This window comes from Myxine glutinosa, chromosome 1, assembly GCF_964187855.1.
Source record: "Myxine glutinosa chromosome 1, kmMyxGlut1.1, whole genome shotgun sequence".
NCBI lineage: Eukaryota > Metazoa > Chordata > Myxini > Myxiniformes > Myxinidae > Myxine > Myxine glutinosa.
This window is the reverse complement of record NC_136261.1, coordinates 139,978,658-140,000,973: the sequence shown is the minus strand read 5'-3', so window position 1 is coordinate 140,000,973 and position 22,316 is coordinate 139,978,658. Positions and strand designations below refer to the sequence as shown.

Below are 22,316 nucleotides of genomic sequence, written 5' to 3'. Positions count from 1 at the left end.
TAAAGGGGATAAGATAAGCAGGAGACAGAAAGAGAGAGCGAGAGCAATGCAAGAGACCCTCACCATGATAACATTGCTCAGTTGCTTGGCTTTTTGTTCAAGCTGTTCCCGCTCCTGCTTTAGCTCATTGCTTCGTTTCACGAGTTTCCTCTTTTCTTCTTCTTTGGCTGCAGTGCAGAAGAAACAAAACAACAACAATAAAAACGTTGAAGCTGTCTGTTTCTGCCCGTACACAGTGCGCAAAGTGGAGTTCATGCATTGTCAGCAGATTTCGATTAAGTCAAGATAGGCCCATTTTTTCAACATGCCTTGGACAACTAAATAAAAATAGTTTTCAGTAAAAATCCACTTGAGAACGAAATCCTTCATCAAGACACAAACTGAGTTCAGGGTTAGATGCTTAAGGACAACGTCTACCGAGGAAGGCCACAATCCATACATGATCGCAAAACAGGAATAACTGTCAAAATCCGTTCAATCACTGCAGCCGAATGTGAAAAAGTAAAAAACAATTTTGCCCGTCAGATCCAAGTGTGTCTTCAATGTAAAGGCACATATCCAGAACATGTTGTAACATCAATAAAATCAATGTGTACCAAATAACTTGCCATTTTAAACCTTACTATAATGTAGTTATTGTGTATGTCTGTGTGTGTGTCTGTATGTGTGTTTGTCTGTGTGTATGCATGCATATATGTGTATACATGCATGAATGTATATGTGCATGGATGTGTATGTATTGTTATGTCGGTGGGGTAAAGGAATATCTAGAGCCAGGTATATCTGTATAGGTAACATGCTTCGACTGTCGCGAGAGGGAATCTACCCTGTGTTACGTGCTCCTCCCCGACCCCCTGGTCACGGTGTACCTCCGAGCCCCAAGAGGAGTCACGGCAGAAAAATGTGTTATTCTGTATGTCAAAGATCAATGGGGAAGCCACACCAATTGTTACTCACAAACAAATATTGTATTAAGATCACACAAGAATAACAGTACAACAATAACAGTAATCAAAAGTACAATCAATATATATCCTATGATGGTACCATCAGTTTCGTAAAAAGTAACTCACTGTGCTCCAAGTGAGCGGAAAGAAGAAGATTCCCAATGTCTCTAATTCCCGGCTTCAAGCCAAAGTGGATTCGCTCCAGCGATCGTCAGATCAATGTCCAATCGAGACCAGAATCCCGTTGGGTTGGCAGTTAGAGTCCTGCTGCCAAAGCTGTGCAAAGGCGCCCTCCAGGCGACTGGGAAATCCAAAGGCGCCCTCCAGGCGACTGGGAAATCACATCCTCGGGTATGGATGTTCCACGGCTCACAGTCAGCGAACCGTAAATTAACCTTCAAAAGCCACGTTGCACACATACACACCAGACACGTCTGAATGCGGTGAAAATGGCTGAAGTGAAGCAAAGAAACCTTGCGCGATGCGCAAAGCACGCGGGTCAAAATGGCCGACGACCCGTTCTCGAGACGTAACGGCCCTTCAATGATTCTCTTCGGAATCAATCGCAAAACCTGACACGCAGGTGAATCTGTCACAGCGATAACAACTCTGTTGCAGGAATCCCTTTCCCGGGAAACCCGAAGTTCGCTAGTGACCTCCGTTCGTCAACGTTTGCTCCAGAACTCGAAGCGACTAGGCTTCTCCTCCGACTCCACTCGCTCCGCCTTCTTTTTCCTCTTCCTCTTCTTCGGCGTCGTCCGGTTCCCGATCCGGTTTCCGGTTTCTTTTAACACTAACTTTTTCACCTTTTGAAAACAGTTCATACACAATAAACCTTTTGAAAACAATAATAGTACATGGAATCAAAAATGTTTACAGTGGATGAAAACCACGACGACGGAAGTGATGAATCCGTAACACTTCCCCCCCCTCAAGAAAGAAAGTTTCAACATCGTGAAAACTTCCTTTGCAGGCAAAAACTCTTTTAACAAACAAAACTATAACTCACACCCATATCATTAATTCCCGTGAGCAACGATAATCAATATTTCCCAAAATAAAGCAACAAAACTTCGAAACAACCTACAGAAATTTCCAAAGTTAGTTCACTCTGGACAAAGCATCAGCAACGACATTGTCCCTGCCCTTTACATGCTCAATTTCCAAGTTGAACTCCTGCAAAGCCAAACTCCATCTCATTAACGTCTGGTTTTTATTTTTCATTTTTTTGAATGACGGTTAAGGAGTTGTGATCAAAAATCCAAAGCAAAGCAAATCAAGAGCACTTTTTGAAAGAAGCCGAGCTGACAGCCAGGTTTCATGGTGGTTGGGTGGTGAGGCCTGGAAGTATTCACTGCATGGACGCATTTAGGAACGTGGAGTTCAGGGGTTAATCCGTGTAGGAATCTTGGCTCGGCTGCTCCTGAGCACTCAGTGCTTCAAACTCTTCTCTTGATCATAAAAATCATAATCACAGTTGTAGAGTCCGGTGCGGTAGTCACGTGAGTAGCGGTCCCCATCTCGGCTACCACCATAATAGTCATCCCGTCGAGAGTTGCCAAAACTGCGCTGCTGCTGCTGGGAGCCTCTGAAGTAATCATGACTGCGGCCGCTACCAAAACTACTACTCCCACCCCGGGAGCCATAGCCACCCCTGAAGCTACCTCCACGTTTTCCTCCTCTGTAGCCCCCTCGACGCCCATGGGCTGCCTTCTCTACTGTTATGGTCCGACCATCCAAATCCTTGCCATTCAAATCCTGTTCTGCATCTTTGGCGTCGTTTGTGTTTTCAAACGTGACAAAGCCAAACCCTCTCGACTTTTGCATCTCCCTGTCTTTTATCAGTAGCACTTCCAAGAGTGGTCCATATTTGCCAAAGATAGAGTCCAGAACATCTTCACTTGTGTCAAAGTTCAGTCCACCTTCAAAGAGCTTGCCAACATTGCCTCCATCCATGACTTGTGTGTGCTGACACTTAGTTTCAGGGTACCCGACAAGAAGTGCCTGTGCAAAGCGTGATGTCAGTACCTTCTTCTCTTCAGAGCGCTTCCTACCCATAGCACAAGTCGCGGCACAGGATGGAAAGATACCCGGAATCTCCTGCTCAACTGTGCAGTGTTATTTTCCATACTAGGCTTTTCAACAAGCATCGGGTTACCAGAAACTCGACCACCGGCCAAATCATTTCCGATAACAAAAGAGATTCCCTCTACAGGAAGAGTGGCTTGTAAAACTATGGTGACCGGTCCTGACACCAAATCAGACTTCAAATGGATGACATGAAGTGGAGCTTTAACATAGCCACCAACCCCATGTAACAGAACACTAACACCAGTTGCCGTCTTCTCTGACAATGGCAAAATGCCTTCAAGCATCAAAGATTGATGTGCTCCTGTGTCCCTCAATACCCTAACAGGTCTCTGGTTAGTCAAGTCTCCATCCAGTGACACAAACCCCTCTGAAATAAAAGGTTTGTAACCCTCTTGAACAAGGTCGTTCTGTGATGCCGTAACTTTGGCATGGGAACCTTCACAAGGCACTGTCCTCCAAGGACGATTTCTCGCATTTGCCAATGCATTCGGAGTTGTACTAGTCTGACTCCGCTCCTGATTTTTCCTTTTCAGGGCATAACATTGGGACATCAAATGCCCAGGTTTCTTGCAAAAAGCGCAAGTAGGTCCGGAGGAAAAACTCGTGGTCTGCCTCGAGCCCCCCGGAAGATAAGTCTGTCTTGGAACTGTAGTCTTCTGATCCCTAAAAGTCGCGATATCAGATTTGTCCTCATAGTCATCTCTAGGCCGCCTCCATGAATATTTGTTCTCCGCACCTGATTTACCATAACTCCCCTGGCTAACTCTAGGCGAGAAGTTAGGTTTGTGGAACCCCATCCTGTGTGTCAAGGCATAGTCATCTGCCACGGTTGCTGCCTCATACAACTCTGGTACTTTATTTTCATCCAGATGTACTTTAATGTCCGCGTGGACATACTGTTTGAATTCCTCCACCAAGATCAATTGTCGCAACAGTTTGAAGTCTTTCCCAATCCCTTTCGAATCACACCACCGATCAAACATTGTTTCCTTCATTCTGGCAAACTCCACATGGGTCTCACTCTCCCTCTTCCTGGCATTCCGGAATTTTTGCCGGTAAGCTTCAGGGACCAATTCATAGGCTTTGAGAATGGTTTTCTTCACTATCTCATAATCTGCACATTGGTCAATCGGTAAAGCCGAATAGATATCTTGAGCTTTACCCACCAAAACACTTTGCACTAACATAGTTCAGGACCCCACAGGCCATTTTAGCATTTGAGCTACTTTCTCAAAGTGTAAAAAAAAACTTGGCTACCTCTTTTGCATTGAAGGGTGGAACCAGCCTCACATGCCTACCAACATCCCAAGTGTTTTTTTTGTTTTGTATACTTAATCGAGGCTCGTAAAAGAGCTAACATTTATTTCACAAACAAATCAACCAGACAAACAAAACATATAAAAAGAGGGAGCGGAAGTACAAGATGGGGAGAGAAGGGGAAGCACACAAACATAACATTTGAGAGCAGGGAGATGTGTGGGAGGGAGGGGGCTTGGGGTGAGGAGGCGTGGGAGAAGTATAAAACCCAAGGACTTCCCGGACAGAAGTTGGTATTTCAAAAAAGTGGATTTGGGGTGAAATTAGCGGGGGTAGAAAAGATCAAGGTTTTGGATGGGGGAAGATAAGAGATGGTGGTGAACAGCTGTTTTAAAGACCTGGAGGGTGGAGTGGGATTGAAGAGAGTGAGGGAGTTTGTTCCAGAGGCGGGAGAAAAGAGGAATGAAGGAGTGAAGGTGAGCAGAGAGTCTTGATTTTGGCAGTTTAACCATAAGAGGGTTGCAGGCAGATCTTGTGCGACCTGTAGGAATATTTGGGGGACAGAGCCCAGAGAGAGCTGGGGGGGGGGGGGGCAAGGCCAGAGAGGAGTCGGTAGAAGACGGAAAGACCACCAACCTGCCTGCGGTGAGTGAGCGAAAGGCCCTTGGAGTTAGCTTCATCGCGGGAGATTCCAATGATTCTGAACGCTTTGGTTTCAACAGCGTGAAGACGAGCTAGGTGTGAGGCAGGAGCATCAGCCCAGAGGGGAGAGCAGTATTCCATTGAGCTGCGAATATTAGCCTTGTATGTGGTGAGGAGCTCAGGTGTGCCAGGAAGGACTTCGCACGACGGAGGATGCCCAGTCGGCGACTGGCTTCGGAGGCCAGATTTGAAATGTGCTTTTCCCAGGAAAGATCGTGGCAGATAGTGAGACCCAAAAGCTTGAGTGACAGAACTTCTTGGAGAGGATTATTCAGAAAGTGGATGGGAGGGTTGTCCAGTCGGTCTTTTCGGAGAGACATCGTAAGAGTGTGAGATTTGTCAGGATTGAACGACATGTTCCACTTGTTTGCCAGTCCGTGATTTTGTCCAGGTCTGCAGAGAGTGAGGAGGCTGCAGACTGCCGATCTGAGGGATGAGGAATGGAGCGACAGAGAGTAGACTCATCAGCAAAGAGATAGGATTTTCAAGAGAGTCAGAGAGATCATTGATGAAGACCAGAAAAAGCACAGGGCCCAGAACACTGCCTTGGGGAACTCCAGCCTGAACAGGAAGAGGAGATGAGAGAAACCCATTCAAGGCCACACGTTGACTACGACTAGAGAGGAAGTCCGCCAGCCAAGCGTGGAGATTTCCATGGATACCAAAGGAGGAGAGTTTGGTCAGCAGAGCGGGGTGCCAGACCGTATCGAAGGCACGTGATATGTCAAGGGAGACAGCTCTAATTTCCTGTTTGGCATTGAGGACCTCCATCCATTGTTGAGAAAGCAGAAGTAGCATGTCCAGAGTAGAGTGTCCAGGTCTGAAACCAAATTGATGATCAGAGATCAAGCCATTGGAGAAGAGGAAAGATTTCATATCTGAAGCAATGATGGATTCCATGACTTTGCTGATAATTGGGAGAAGGCTGATTGGTCTGTAGTTGCTAGGATCTGTTTTTGCACCTTTTTTGTGCAAAGCAGTGATGTTGGCTGATTTCCAAGCAGATGGCAGATGACCTTGAGCAAAAGAGAGGGTGAAGAGAACAGAGAGAGGGAGTGAAAGAGCGGAAGAACAGGATTTTAGGACCCGTTGGCTGATGCCATCAGGTCCAGTTGCAGAATCAGAGTCGAGGGTTGACAGAAACTTTTCCACCTTGTCAGGAGGAAAGGACACAGAGTCCAGGAGCAGCTGGGTACGACTGGGTACGGTGGGTACAGAGAGGGATGGGTTTGGGACACAAGATTTAGAGGCAAACACAGAGTTGAGGCATTCAGCTTTTTCACGTGTGGAGTCAGCCGTGTAGCCGTTTGAGGTGAGGGAGGGGATGGAGGGGGAACAAACACCAGAAACAGATTTGACCAGACCCCACCAGGATTTAGAAGAGGGAGACAGATAAGAGAGTTCGGTCTTGAGAACGGAGAGATATTTTATTTCCTGGCTCTCCTGAGGGTGGACACACACTTGTTTCGGGCTTTGTGAAAGGAAATGAGATTTCCTTCCGTTGGATTTGCTTTCCAGGAGACGAAAGCAAGTTGTTTCTGGGCAACAGCCTCACCACAAGATTCCGTGTACCATGGACGGGAGGAAGGGTATGACAACTGAAGATGAGATGGGATAAATCTGTGCATGAGAGAGAGCAATTCACTTTGGAAGAATTCCCAGGATGAGTTGATGTCAGAGGCGGTAGAGATGGGAGACCAGTCCAGATGATTGATGGCTGCTTGAAGACCGTGCCAGTTGGCCTGACTGAAATGCCAGACTCGTCGACGCTGAGGAGGCTCTCTGAGAATGGTCAGAGAGATGTACACTTTAACAAGCACATGATCAGATGAGCCGATTGGAGCAGAAGAAGAGCAGCAGACATTTTCAGGGAAGTTTTCTGTGTTCTGACTAGTTGTCGAACTCGCCGGCATGGATACGACTTCTCTCCGTTCTCCCATTATTTCCAGCTCCTTGAGTTTAACTTCCTTCTGATACTCCATGTCACGTTCCTTTAACTCCCTTTCGGCTCTCCTTTCCTCTGTTCTTTCCTTTGCTCTTCTGTCTTCGAGTTCCCTTTCAGTTCTCCTTTCCTCTGTTCTTCTCTCCTCGAGTTATTGTTCCTGTTCTACTCTTCTTTCCTCGAGTTCTCTTTCAGCTCTCCTTTCCTCTGCTCTTCTCTCCTCGGCTTTCCATTCCAACTCTTTTAACCTTTCCTGGCTCTGCAGTTGCATCTCCATTTTCTGGAGCTCCACATTTTCTTTTTCCTCGGGTAACCAATCCAAGGCTACCTCTGTCCATGTTCCCTGTCCCACCAGAGATTCTACCACCAATGTCTGCATCTCTGCTTTCTTAATATGAGCTCGGACCTCCAAGTTACAATGTTTGGCCAATATCAAGAGTTCCGATCTTTTTAACGCTTGGAACTGTGCCTCATTAGGGGACGCCGCAAACTTTTCTGCGCCAAACACCATGGTGACTATCAGTTAACACCTGTTAACCTTCACACAAATATTTTTCCAATTTTTTGAAAAATTTGGGAATGTTAGAAAAATTCCAATTTTGGGGGTATTAGGGAATTCTATCCCGGACGAGCCCCCAATTTCTGTTATGTGCTCCTCCCCAATCCCCTGGTCACGGTGTACCTCCGAGCCTCGAGAGGAGTCACGGCAGAAAAAATGTGTCATTCTGTATGTCAAAGATCAATGGGGAAGCCACACCAATTGTTACTCACAAACAAATATTGTATTACGATCACACAAGAATAACAGTACAACAATAATAGTAATCAAAAGTACAATCAATATATATCCTATGATGGTACCATCAGTTTCGTAATATGTAACACACTGTGCTCCAAGTCAGCGGAAAGAAGAAGATTCCCAATGTCTCTAATTCCCGACTTCAAGCCAAAGTAGATTCGCTCCAGCGATCGTCAGATCAATGTCCAATCAAGACCAGAATCCCGTTGGGTTGGCAGTTACAGTCCTGCTGCCAAAGCTGTGCAAAGGCGCCCCCCAGGCGACTGGGAAATCCAAAGGCGCCCTCCAGGCGACTGGGAAATCACACCCTCGGGTATGAACGTTCCACGGCTCACAGTCAGAGAACCGCAAATTAACCTTCAAAAGCCACGTTGCACACACACACACACCAGATACGTCTGAATGCGGTGAAAATGGCTGAAGTGAAGCAAAGAAACCTTGCGTGACGCGCAAAGCGCGCGAGTCAAAATGGCCTACGGCCCGTTCTCGAGACGTAACGGGCCTTCGATGATTCTCTTCGGAATCAATCGCAAAACCTGACACGCAGGTGAATCTGTCACAGCGATAACAACTCTGTCGCAGGAATCCCTTTCCCGGGAAACCCGAAGTTCGCTAGTGACTTCCGTTCGTCAACGTTTGCTCCAGAACTCGAAGCGACTAGGCTTCTCCTCCGACTCCACTCGCTCCGCCTTCTTTTTCCTCTTCCTCTTCTTCGGCGTCGTCCGGTTCCCGATCCGGTTTCCGGTTTCTTTTAACACTAACTTTTTCACCTTTTGAAAACAGTTCATACACAATAAACCTTTTGAAAACAATAATAGTACATGGAATCAAAAATGTTTACAGTGGATGAAAACCACAACAACGGAAGTGACGAATCCGTAACACCTGTAATAAGTTATACGTGTAGTCCGGTTTGTCGGGATAAGCTGTATTGATGTCCCGCTACGAGAGAGCAGGGTGTGCTAAATAGTCCAGGGATTATGGATAAGATTCTTTCGTTCGTCGTCGTCCCTGTCGCCAAACCTTTGTCCCTTATAGCAATGCATACCCATATAAACACTTAGATAGGTCCTTAGTGCACACATTAATTAATTCCCCTCCCTTACCACAACGACTTTGGAAAACAGGCAGGAAGCCATATCGGGGCACTACCCGATGGCCACCGCCGGCCACACCTCCGGCTGGCCTAGCAACATCGCATGACACGAGCTATAACCACGCCACAGGAAACGGGTGATTGGTTGGCACGAAAGGCGTGAACCTCCAGCCAGTCAGGGCGGGAGGCGCGAAGACGCAACTGAGGAGGAGGTGGTTCATTGGAGGGAAGGCGCTGGAAGGTTCAGTGAACGGCGGGAAGCTACGAGGCGCTGATTGGGGGGCGCGCCAAGACGGACGTCACAAGCCAGGTTATAAAAGGGCGCGCTGCACGACATTTTCAACAGCTCTCCTGGCTTCCTCGTGCTCATGGTTTTCCTCGCGCTCCTGGCTTCCTCTCTAGGCGCTGTTCTCCCTGTCTCAGCTCTCTCTCTCTCTCTTCGCGGTGGACCTCATGTGGGGATCGCTGGCCCTGCATGGACGTGTGGTGCTTTTGCCTCTGCCTGGTGCTTGGAGCGGTGCTCGGTGCTTCTGGAGCTTGGGTTGGTGCTGAACAGGAGCGAAGGACCTCGAGGTGAGCAGCGGAGCGAGTCGCTTCGGGGCGTTGGCTCTGGCCTGGCGGAGCGAGTGGGCGAAGCGGACAAGGGTTTCTCCACGCCAGAGTTTGGAGCCGCGTTGAACGGACACTGCACTTGGACAGATAAGGACGCACCACATTTCCATTACACGACGATTTCTTTTATTTATTTATTCCTGGGTGGCGTATTTGAAGTGAGGTGTGTGGGATCCCAATATAGGACCATTATTTTATTACCGTCGCGTTCCTTGTTCTCGGGTTCTGGAATAAACGTGTTTCTTTTTGTACATTCTAATTGGGTTTTTGCTTGAGTTAATTCCCCTGCAGGATCGGAGCTGCCGTCGGTTCGCTCAAGGTAAGCGCTTTTGCCGCACCATCCTCTTCCCTTCTTCCTCCGGCGGGTTTATAGCAAAGTCCGTGTTTGATCGTCGCCTCCAGTAAATCAGTTTGGTCCATCCGCGGTCCCTGGTATTAACCGGAGGGATTCGCACGACAGTATGCATGTGTATATACTATATATGCATGTATGTGTGCATAATATATGTGCATGTGTTTGTATTTATACATGCATGTATATGCATGCATGTATGTGTGTGTGTATATATATATATATATATATATATATATATATGTATATATATATATATATATATATATATATATATATATATATATATATATATATATATATATATATATATAGATATACATATATATATATTGTTGCAGATTTGTCACTTCCGCCTTTGTTATTATATACTTGTAGAATTATTCGTTTCAGGTAATATAGTTATTAAGATTTCTGTGTAAAATGGAGATGACTTCAGTAAAAGGTAAAAATAAATGTTTGTGGAGGAAAAAGAAAAATGCGGCAAAGGAGAGAGGAAAAAGATCGGCAATGGAAAAGAGACGGCCGTGAATCGCATCGAGGCGGCTAGCGGACTTCCTCGATATTGGTCGCGAATGAATTGAGGCTTCCCGTGAAAGGGATTGCCCGCGACATCGTCCCATATTATATTGCGATTGCAATTAAACATGTGTCTCAGGTTTTGGTACCAAGCATGAACTATTGTTGGCGGGAAAGCAAGCGCCTCCATTGCAGGCCGATCCGCCATTTTTTCCTCGAGGAGGCCGTCCGCCTGGTGCATCGTGTTTTGTCGTTGGGATTCCCATGTAGACATCATCGTGTGGATCACCGTTTGTTTCCATATCAGCTTAATCGTTGGTGGACATGAGGCGTGGATTGCACTCACGTTTTGGGGGATCGTCACACCGTGCCGCCATCTGCCCGACCTCACCTCGTAACTCCTCATCCACAGCTGCGCCGATACCTGCCTATTGTTCTTGCCATTCTGCACGACTTCGACCTTCGCCCAGCGTGGGCATTCGTGCATGGACTTTGGGATTGTTACATTCCACTCACGTTTGGCGTATCGTGAGTTTATTGCTTTGAGAGCATTGGGGAATGATGGTACCATCATATGTATTGTTCATGAGATGCAAGTGATATTTTACATACATATTATGGTACTTTCTTTAAGAGTGTTATTGTTGTGTATGTGAGAGTTCTTAATACAATTACTTGTTTTGTTCTACACAATTGCATTGGTGTGGTTTTACCATGGTTGATTAGAACACTCAAAATAACAAATCTTTCTGCCGAGTTCCCTCTTGAGACTCTGAGAGGCACCATAACTGGAGTTTGGGGGAGGTAACACGTAACAATATACGTATACCAGATTGGTCCCGAAACCCTGGGCACATTTTGAAGAATGATACCCGCAACAAACAACTGAGTTTATTATTGTTCTTTGGTGCAAAACAAAACATGATCACTCGTTAGAATCTAATCAGTCTGACATACAGTGCATTCAGAAAGTATTCAGACCCCTTCACTTTTTCAGATTTTGTTATGTTGCAGCCTTATGCTGAAATCGTTTAAATTCTTTTTTTTCCCTCATCAATCTACACTCAATACCCCATAATGACAAAGAGAAAACAGGATTTTAGAAAGTTTTGCAAATTTATTAAAAAGAAAAAACTGAAATATCACATTTACATAAGTATTCAGACCCTTTGCTATGACACTTGAAATTTAGCTCAGGTGCCTCCCATTTCTCTTGTTCATCTTTGAGATGTTTCTACACCTTGATTGGAGTCCACCTGTGGTAAATTCAATTGATTGGACATGATTTGGAAAGGCACACACCTGTCTATATAAGGTCTCACAGCTGACGATGCATATCAGAGCAAAAACCAAGCCATGAGGTCGAAGGAACTGCCTGCAGAGCTCAGAGACAGGATTGTGTCGAGGCACAGATCTGGGGAAGCCTACAACAAAAATTTCTGCTGCATTGAAGGTTCCCAAGAGCACAGTGGCCTCCATAATTCTTAAATGGAAGAAGTTTGGAACAACCAGGACTTTTCCTAGAGCTGGCCGCCCGGCCAAACTGAGCAATCGGGAGAGAAGGGCCTTGGTAATAGAGGTGACCAAGAACCCGATGGTCACTCTGGCTGAGCTCCAGAGATCCTGTGTGGAGATGGGAGAAAGTTCCAGAAGGACAACCATCACTGCAACACTCCAACGATCTGGGCTTTATGGCAGAGTGGCCAGACGGAAGCCTCTCCTCAGTGAAAGACACATGAAAGCCCGCTTGAAGTTTGCAAAAAAGCACCTAAAGGACTCTCAGACTGTGAGAAACAAGATTCTGTGGTCTGATGAAACCAAGATTGAACTGTTTGGCTAGTGAACAAAGCATTCACTAGACACCTCTGGTATTTGTCAGAACATCTTGCTGCATTCGCTCTTTTTCATAGCCGGTGGATGATGAAACAAAGGCAAAGATGGTGAAGAACCTCAAGCGGGCTCCAAAGCCAAACAATCTTCATCGGATAGATGCTAAAGCCTTCAGGCTTTCTAACTCAGTGGACACTTATATCACAAGTCGATCTCTTGAATTATTTGGTGTTGTCATCTCAGAGTCTGACAAAGAAGTATCACTGAGTTTTCTGTAAAAGGAGCCACACCTCTGGAACACAGACAACTCATACCAAGAGCTTGAGAAGAAGATCCGCAGCATGAAGGTTATCAATGACTGTGCTGAGCGAGGTGTTGCTCTCATCCAAACTTTCCTTGACACTCTGACCAAGAATGAAGAGCAGAAGCAATTTGTGTTGAGAGTTGTGAAACTTCATCGTGAAAACTTTCCAGTGTCAACCAAAGCCATCTTGTCAAAGAAGTAGGCAATGTTTTGAATCACAAGTTTCTGAAAACAATGTTACGTAAAATCATTCAACTTATGTGTATTCTGATGTTTACTTTGTTTTAATTGTTCTGATAGATTTGTTTTATCATCTCTGATAGATATTTGATATTTTCTGATGGATGATTTATATTTTCCGATAAATGATTTATTGTCAAATTAATACGTGAATGTTTAATCTACTGTTTTGTTTTTAGCCGCGTCGCAGACGCTGCTAATAGAGTGCCCTCTGCTGTTGTTGTTGTTCTTCTTGTTCTTGTTCTTGCAGAGAAGACAAAACCTCAAAGCTCCACCCATTCTGGGAACCATAGCTCCACCCATTCTGGGAACCATAGCTCCACCCATTGTGGGAGAGGCTTCATATAAACAAATATCCACCATTTTATTAACTCGCATAGCTTTGAGGCCTGTTTTGTAGGCCCGTGGTGTCTTCCTCTCTCACACAGTTTTATTTCAAATCAAATTCGATATATCATTTCATTTTTCACAGTCGCTAACATAGTTTTAGACTCGGTTGAAAAAAAACGGGAAGAAAATCCGATGAAAGTTGCCCTTTATAGAATGAAATGAATTCTCAAAGGCCTGTAACTTCAAGTCCATTGAGATTTTTTTTTTTTTTATCGCGGCATGGTCAGTCATACACCGCCCGAAATAACAGACGGGAAAATGCCGAGATATATATATTTTGTTTAAATCGCGGCATGGTCACTCGTCAGTCATACACCGCCCGAAATAACAGATGGGAAAATGCTGAGATATATTAAAAATTCGTCCATTTGATGACAATCGTCACGATGAAATATTTAATTTATACGTCGTCACAATAATGTGGAGAGAGGAGCATAGCTTCGTTCACGTGTCGCCACATACGGGAAATTGCCGAGATATATATTTTTTAAATCGCGGCATGGTCAGTCATACACCGCCTGAAATAACAGACGGGAAAATGCCGAGATATATTAAAAATTCGTCCATTTGATGACAATCGTCACGATGAAATATTTAATTTATACGTCGTCACAATAATGTGGAGAGAGGAGCATAGCTTCGTTCACGTGTCGCCACACACGGGAAATTGCCGAGATATATATTTTTTAAATCGCGGCATGGTCAGTCATACACCGCCTGAAATAACAGACGGGAAAATGCCGAGATATATTAAAAATTCGTCGCCACACACGGGAAATTGCCGAGATATATTTTCACTTTGCACAAAAATAACATCAAGTAATCGAATCAATAGGAATGTCCTGTGCCTATAACATCGACGTTATAGGCACAGCTGCATCTAGGCATTGTGTAACATCGACGTGGCTTTTGTTTTAATTAAAACTTTTTGTACTTGTTAATCTTAATTTGACTATATGAATGAACATTGAACAATGGACAATAATTGAACATACATGTACATTGTACAATGGTACATTGTACATAATTATTTATTAGTTTACAAACAAACAACAACAACAATAACAATAATAAATAATTTGAGTAATTGAAAATAGATAATTATCTATGAATTGATGTATGATGCTAAAAATTCTGTATCTTATTATTCATTAAAATTTGTCAACATTTTGTGCAACCTCTAAATATTGTCCAATCAAGCTGAAATTTTCACCACAAACTACTTTCTTCAATAGGAATAGGAGCAGGCTTGTGGAGAAATGAAAATCCAATCTTCAAATTTTTGGACCACCCTAGTATATAAAAAATGTATGTATATATATAAATAAATAAATGTGCTGAGAACAATAAGGACAGAAGCCCTAAAACAAAGTGAAAAGAAAAGGAACGACTGTAAAATGTGGAATTTAAAGAAGCAGAAACAAACGGGAGAATATAAATGAGACAAAGTTGTATCACAAAATAAGAGCTGAGTGGGGCATTTGAGTTGAAGATGATGGTGAAAAACAAATATGGGCAATTAATTGCAGAAGACCAAACAAAGAAAAAAAACAATAGAAATGACATTTTGAAAAAAATGGTACCATGTGTAAAACACAACAGTTGAAAGGGCACTGGAGATGGAGATGACAAAATACTTAGAAGTAGCAAATTCCTGGAGTGACAGTTCGAAAAAAAAAAGTCACCGGGAAATGACAGTTTAGCTGCATAGCTGCTGCAAGTGGGTGGGGTCACGTGGTAAAGGTAATGCTTAAATAATTCAGCAAAAATATATGAATGAGAAAATTCCGGCCTTGCATCATGTCATTTTTTCATGCTTTGTCCTCCCACACCCACCCAAACCAACTTTTCACACTCTCTTCAATGTCATCTTTCCCTCCAGATCTTCAAGACAGCTGTTCACCACTATCTCAGATCATCCCTCATCCAAAATCATGATATTTCTACCCCCGCTTACTTCAACCCCACTCCCACCCCCAAGCTTTTAGTTTTTCCTTCCTCAGAGTTTACTTCTGTATCCATCTTGTACGCCCGATGCATATTCCATTACCCCTCTTGCTCTTCCCCACACCCATCATTTGTCCAAGTCTCTCTCTATTTTGTCCTTCAACCCTGGTGCTAGTGCCCCTACCCTACTATCTCTCCACTATTCCTTTTGTTATGTTGTGTCCTGATCCATTCAGTGTTCTAGCTCTTCCACAAGCCTTGACCTTGTGTACAAAAAAGGACAAAAAAGTAATAATAGTAACAATCGAAAAAGAATGAGACAAGAGAGACTGCAGAAACTAAACATGAATCATCTTGCATGTCGTGCTGGGAAAAGCATTGACTAACACATTTCAGAGGCAGTAAGAGGAAGAGGCTGAATTTAGACCAAAACGAACTACGCTTATTGAGTATTAAAAATCATAACATTTCACGAAATTCGCTGCAACAGATCCAGCCATAAAATAAACGAGTTCTAAAGTAAGAATGAATAAATGAATATTTCCACCGAAAACAGCTTCCAAGTGTTTGACAAAAATTATTCCCAGAAGTTGAGACCACAACCTGTATTGTAAAATTATGCGTCACCATCATGCCGACTTCCTGCAGTGCGTTCTGTTGTCACGCGATTGTCAACATTCATAAACGGAGAAGTCCGCAAGGCCTGTCGGCAATACAAATAATTTTCGCTTTGTCAACACAGCAGGAAAAGAACGTGGCACATATGCACTACATTGCTGGAATGGTGAGACCGAGGAGGGGGTGCGGTGGTGTTGGTGCCTGCCTCACAGAAATGAAAGTGCCTAGTTATGTAAAGTTATGAAAACGTGTTGCATCCCCAGGAAAACATTATCAAGCTGATAGAAACGATCCACAGCAAGACGTCGAGTGCTTGCGACGATGGGTGAAGAAAGACCAGGATGCACACACACTACCACAATATTTGTTCAGCTTGATACTGGAAGCAGTAATGAATGTCACATTTGGATATGACATGAAATAAATCGAGTTATTTGCAGGGAGAATAGTGAATAATCGAAGATTTGGGGACGGTATTGACCTCACAGTAAACAACCAAGGCCGATCATTTTCTGTTCTTTCTTCGTAGCCTCCATTCAATGGATCCTCGGTTTCTCAGTCCTTGTACTTTAGTATCCCTTGCTCTGTGTGCACCTTGTCTCAATAAATTCAGAACTCGTGCCCAAACCGTTGCAGCTCACCTCCCTAGGCCTTTTGTACTAAGCATTGTTTCTTCTCCGGGCTACTTAATTAGCTTCGTTTTATTTCCTCGGATGGTCTTGAAACTCAAAAACTCGCTCAGCCGATGCTTTTTTTGTTTGTCAGCGTTCCTTGCACTGGAGTTATTTTTGTATTCCAACAATCAGACTCGTACGACAGTATGGGAGTTTTCATGTTCATTGATTTTTTTTATCGAAAATTCTTTCGCCTTCCAGGTATTGTAGTGTTTTCCAAATACAGCAGTGACGAGTCTAATTGTTATTTTGCCAATATTTACAATTCCCGGTTTTCAATATTTATCATCAATATGTACACAGCTTTTCCACTTATTTTAGTTCTTTGTCTACAATGTTACTCTATACTTATTGTTTTGCAATTGCTATGATTTTTGTCTTTTCCGTGTTAATCTTCAATCCAAATTTCGTACTTCCCCAATCTACCTTATCAGTTATTTTCTGTAAGGTCAAATGATGAACAAAGCCAAGAACCTGCTGCAAGAAAAAGGCTGAATACTTAATTCGGCCCAATTGTTTTTGATAAGCTGACAAAAGGGATTCAAAGGACAATTGGATTATGGTACAAAGCATACAGGGAAGAAACGATGATGAAGACGACAGACGATGAACAACAACAAATGACAAATTACAATACTAATAACAAGAAAAAGCAATCATGTGTGGTTTTGTTTTGGGTGTCACGTTTTGTGTGTGGTTTTGGTTTTGTGTGTCACGTGTGTGGTTTTGGCCTTTGCGTCCTTTGGGTATTTTGCATCCACGGGGTCGTTTGGGTCATCAGGGTCTTGCGTTCTCAGGGTCTTGGGTCCTCTGGGTCTTTTTGGTCTGCCGGTGAGGTATTTATCTCCGAAATGAATGGTGAGGTATGAAATGAATGGTGAGGTGAGGTATGGTGGGGGTATTTATCTCAGGGTCCTTCCTCTCCGAAAAGACCGACTGGACAACCCTCCCATCCACTTTCTGAATAATCCTCTCCAAGAAGTTCTGTCACTCAAGCTTTTGGGTCTCACTATCTGCCATGATCTTTCCTGGAAAAACCACATTTCAAATCTGGCCTCCAAAGCCAGTCGCCGACTGGGCATCCTCCGTCGTGCGAAGTCCTTCCTTGGCACACCTGAGCTCCTCACCACATACAAGGCTTTCATCCGCAGCTCAATGGAATACTGCTCTCCCCTCTGGGCTGGTGCTCCTGCCTCACACCTAGCTCGCCTTCGCGCTGTTGAAACCAAAGCATTCAGAATCATTGGAATCTCCCGCGATGAAGAAAGTGCCTAGTTATAAATTATTCCAAGGGCCTCTCACTCACTCACCGCAGGCAGGTTGGTGGTCTTTCCGTCTTCTACCGACTCCTCTCCGGCCTTGCCCCCCCAGCTCTCTCTGGGCTCTGTCCCGCAAATATTCCTGCAGGTCGCACAAGATCTGCCTGCAACCCTCTTTTGGTTAAACTGCCAAAATCAAGACTCTCTGCTCACCTTCACTCCTTCATTCCTCTTTTCTCCCACCTCTGGAACAAACTCCCTCACTCTCTTCAATCCCACTCCACCCTCCAAGTCTTTAAAACAGCTGTTCACCACCATCTCTTATCTTCCCCCATCCAAAACCTTGATCTTTTCTACCCCCGCTAATTTCACCCCAATTCCACTTTTTGAAATACCAACTTCTGTCCTGGAAGTCCTTGGTGTCCTTGTGCTTTATACTTCTCCCTCCACCCCCCCCCCCTTCCCATGCCTCCTCCCCCCGGGCCCTCTCCCTTCCACACATCTCCCTGCTCTCGAATATTGTGTTTGTGTGCTTCCCCTTTTCTCCCCATCTTGTCTTCCGCTCCCTCTTTTTGTGTATTTTGTTTGTCTGGTCGATTTGTTTGTGAAGTAAACGTTAGCTCTTTCACGAGCCTCGATTCAGTATACAAAAAAAAAAAAGAAAAAAAAAAAAGGGTCTTCTGGGTTTTCAGGGTATTTTGGGTCTTTTCGGGGTTTTTGGGTCGTCTGGTTCTTCGGGTCCTCTGGTTCTTAAGGATTTTAGGGTTCTAAAAGGTCTCAAAGGGTGTTAGGGTTCTAAAGGGTCCTATGGGTTTGAAATGGTCTTCGGGTTCTAAAGGCTCTAAAGTGTTTTAGATGTCTTAAAGGATCTTTGGGGTCCTAAGAGTTTTAAGGGTCTTCGAGTCTTTGTGGGTCTTCATGGGTCTCAGGATTGTAAAGGTTTGGGAGGATCTTAGGGGCTCGTAAAGGATCTTTGGGTTCTAAAGGGTCTAATGTAATTCATACACATACTAACATTTTGTGCACCCAAACAAACAAACGGACCCAACAACAAACGATGCACATGACCATACCAATAAAGTCTTCTCTTCTGAAGTTCTTCATCATACTGATTTTTATTCTCTTCCTGATTTCTGAGCTCAGAATAGTTTATTTCATGGACAATCCACCCAGCGCATTCTCATCTCTGTTCTTTCCATTATTTTTATATCGTCGATCCGCATTGATCATGGTACATACAACAAAGAACATGTGGATCATGGTACAAAGTAACTTTGACAATGGTTCAATGAATACGCAGATCAAAGCACAAAGTACGTAATCAAGATATACTCACAGGTGTTTACCAAGACTTCACCTCGACGAGGGTTCAGTTCACCTTCAGTTTTATACAAAGTACAAACATAGATATCAAGTGAATCGGTTGAAAATTGTCGATTTAAGTGACCTTGACCTTTTGACCTCAAAAGCAACAGGCTTCCTGCATGTCACTACATCTACTAGGTGGTGAAGTTTCTTGAAGAATGCAGTAAAAATGTGACCTGTAGCCATAGTGTTTGCACCATAGGGCATTTATTACCATTCATTTGCATTTGGTGTCGTTTGCACCATAGGGCGGCAGCTTAGTTGGGGACAGTTTTTGAGAATTGTGCAATGTGCAGAGCACGATACTTGCGAAATCCTTAAAAACAAATTTGATCTTAAAAATCATTGGTGTTTGAATTCAGTGACCTTTTTTTTCTTTCTTTTTTCTTTTTTTTGTATACTGAATCGAGTCTCGTGAAAGAGCTAACATTTACTTCACAAACAAATCAACCAAACAAAATACCCAAAAAGAGGGAGCGGAAGACAAGATGGGGAGAGAAGGGGAAGCACACAAACACAACATCCGAGAGCAGGGAGATGTGTGGAAGGGAGAAGGCCCGGGGGGAGGAGGCATGGGAAGGGAGGAGGGGGGGGGGGGGAGGGAGAAGTATAAAACACAAGGACACCAAGGACTTCCTGGACAGAAGTTGGTATTTCAAAAAAGTGGAATTGGGGTGAAATTAGTGGGGCTAGAAAAGATCAAGGTTTTGGATGGGGGAAGATAAGAGATGGTGGTGAACAGCTATTTTAAAGACTTGGAGGGTGGAGTGGAATTGAAGAGAGTGAGGGAGTTTGTTCCAGAGGCCGGAGAAAAGAGGAAAGAAGGAGTGAAGGGAAATAGAGAGTCTTGATTTTGGCAGTTTAACCATAAGAGGGTTGCAGGCAGATCTTGTGCGACCTGTAGGAATATTTGGGGGACAGAGCCCAGAGAGAGCTGGGGGGGTAAGGCCAGAGAGGAGTCGGTCGAAGACGGAAAGACCACCAACCTGCCTGCGGTGAGTGAGTGAGAGGCCCTTGGAGTTAGCTTCATCGCGGGAGATTCCAATGATTCTGAATGCTTTGGTTTCAACAGCGTGAAGGCGAGCTAGGTGTGAGGCAGGAGCACCAGCCCAGAGGGGAGAGCAGTATTCCATTGAGCTGCGGATGAAAGCCTTGTATGTGGTGAGGAGCTCAGGTGTGCCAAGGAAGGACTTCGCACGACGGAGGATGCCCAGTCGGCGACTGGCTTTGGAGGCCAGATTTGAAATGTGGTTTTCCCAGGAAAGATCATGGCAGATAGTGAGACCCAAAAGCTTGAGTGACAGAACTTCTTGGAGAGGATTATTCAGAAAGTGGATGGGAGGGTTGTCCAGTCGGTCTTTTCGGAGAGACATCGTAAGAGTGTGAGATTTGTCAGGATTGAAAGACATGTTCCACTTGTTTGCCCAGTCTATGATTTTGTCAAGGTCTGCAGAGAGTGAGGAGGCTGCAGACTGCCGATCTGAGGGATGAAGAATGGAGCGACAGAGAGTAGAGTCGTCAGCAAAGAGATAGAGAGGATTTTCAAGAGAGTCAGAGAGATAATTGATGAAGACCAGAAAAAGCACAGGGCCCAGAACACTGCCTTGGGGAACTCCAGCCTGAACAGGAAGAGGAGATGAGAGAAACCCATTCAGGGTCACACGTTGACTACGACTAGAGAGGAAGTCCGCCAGCCATGCGTGGAGATTTCCATGGATACCAAAAGAGGAGAGTTTGGTGAGCAGAGCGGGGTGCCAGACCGTATCGAAGGCACGTGATATGTCAAGGGAGACTGCTCTAATTTCCTGTTTGGCATTGAGGACCTCCATCCATTGTTGAGAAAGCAGAAGCAGCATGTCCAGAGTGGAGTGTCCAGGTCTGAAACCAAATTGATGATCAGAGATCAAGCCATTGGAGAAGAGGAAAGATTTCATATTTGAAGCAATGATGGATTCCATGACTTTGCTGATAATTGGGAGAAGGCTGATTGGTCTGTAGTTGCTGGGATCTGTTTTTGCACCTATTTGTGCAAAGCGGTGATGTTGGCAGATTTTCAAGCAGATGGAAGATGACCTTGAGCAAAAGAGAGGGTGAAGAGAACAGAGAGAGGGAGTGAAAGAGCGGAAGAACATGATTTTAGGACCCGTGGGCTGATGCCGTCAGGTCCAGTTGCAGAATCAGAGTCGAGGGTTGACAGAAACTTTTCCACCTTGTCAGGAGGAAAGGACACAGAGTCCAGGAGCAGCTGGGTACGACTGGGTACGGTGGGGACAGAGAGGGATGGGTTTGGGACACAAGATTTAGAGGCAAACACAGAGTTGAGGCATTCAGCTTTTTTACATGCGGAGTCAGCCGTGTGGCCATTTGAGGTGAGGGAGGGGATGGAGGGGGAACAAACACCAGAAACAGATTTGACCAGACGCCACCAGGATTTGGAAGAGGGAGACAGATAAGAGAGTTCGGTCCTGAGAACGGAGAGATATTGTTTCCTGGCTCTCCTGAGGGTGGACACACACTTGTTTCGGGCTTTGTGAAAGGAAATGAGATTTCCTTCCGTTGGATTTGCTTTCCAGGAGACGAAAGCAAGTTGTTTCTGGGCAATAGCCTCACCACAAGATTCCGTGTACCATGGACGGGAGGAAGGGTATGACAACTGAAGACGAGATGGGATAAATCTGTGCATGAGAGAGAGCAATTTACTTTGGAAGAATTCCCAGGATGAGTTGATGTCAGAGGCAGTAGAGATGGGAGACCAGTCCAGATGATTGATGGCTGCTTGAAGACCGTGCCAGTTGGCCTGAGTGAAATGCCAGACTCGTCGACGCTGAGGAGGCTCTCTGAGAATGGTCAGAGAGATGTCCACTTTAACAAGCACATGATCAGAAGAGCCGATTGGAGCAGAAGAAGAGCAGCAGACATTTTCAGGGAAGTTAGTCATAACCAAGTCCAGAAGAGAAGATGCTCCGTTGACTGAGATCCGGGTTGGGAAATTGACAGATTGTGTCAGTCCCAGTGAGTCACAGAAGTCCTTTGCTGAAGAGCCATGGCTGGTGAGAGAGGTACCCACCCCCAGCCAACTGGCATGGTGACAGTTGAAATCACCACATATGAGGAAGAGAGAGTTGGGATGGGTAGATAGAAGTTGGTCCATATTATCAGACAGCGAGATGTAGATGGAGTCATCACTGTTTGGTGGATGGTACAACACACATATGAACAAAAGGTGGGAGCGAAGGGGAAGCCGTAGCCAAAGGTATTCCTGGGGGTGAGGTGGAGAGAGGGCAGTGCAGGGCGAGTGAGGACGAGAGTTTTTTTTAATAAAGATAGCAACCACACCTCCAGGACGAGGCTCAGGTCTATCATACCGGAGGA

At 44.8% G+C, this 22,316-nt stretch overlaps 1 protein-coding gene across 6 annotated transcripts in view; it reads right to left on the bottom strand.

Moving 5' to 3' along the window:
- LOC137428978 (PHD finger protein 21A) overlaps positions 1-22,316 on the bottom strand; it is a 341,539-nt gene that overhangs the window by 3,815 nt on the left and 315,408 nt on the right. For all 6 annotated transcript variants that reach the window (XM_068118917.2, XM_068118936.2, XM_078777621.1 and 3 more), the window contains one exon: positions 64-167. In XM_068118917.2, the coding sequence (XP_067975018.1) occupies positions 64-167 (104 nt within the window). The remainder of the gene's footprint in view (positions 1-63; positions 168-22,316) is intronic.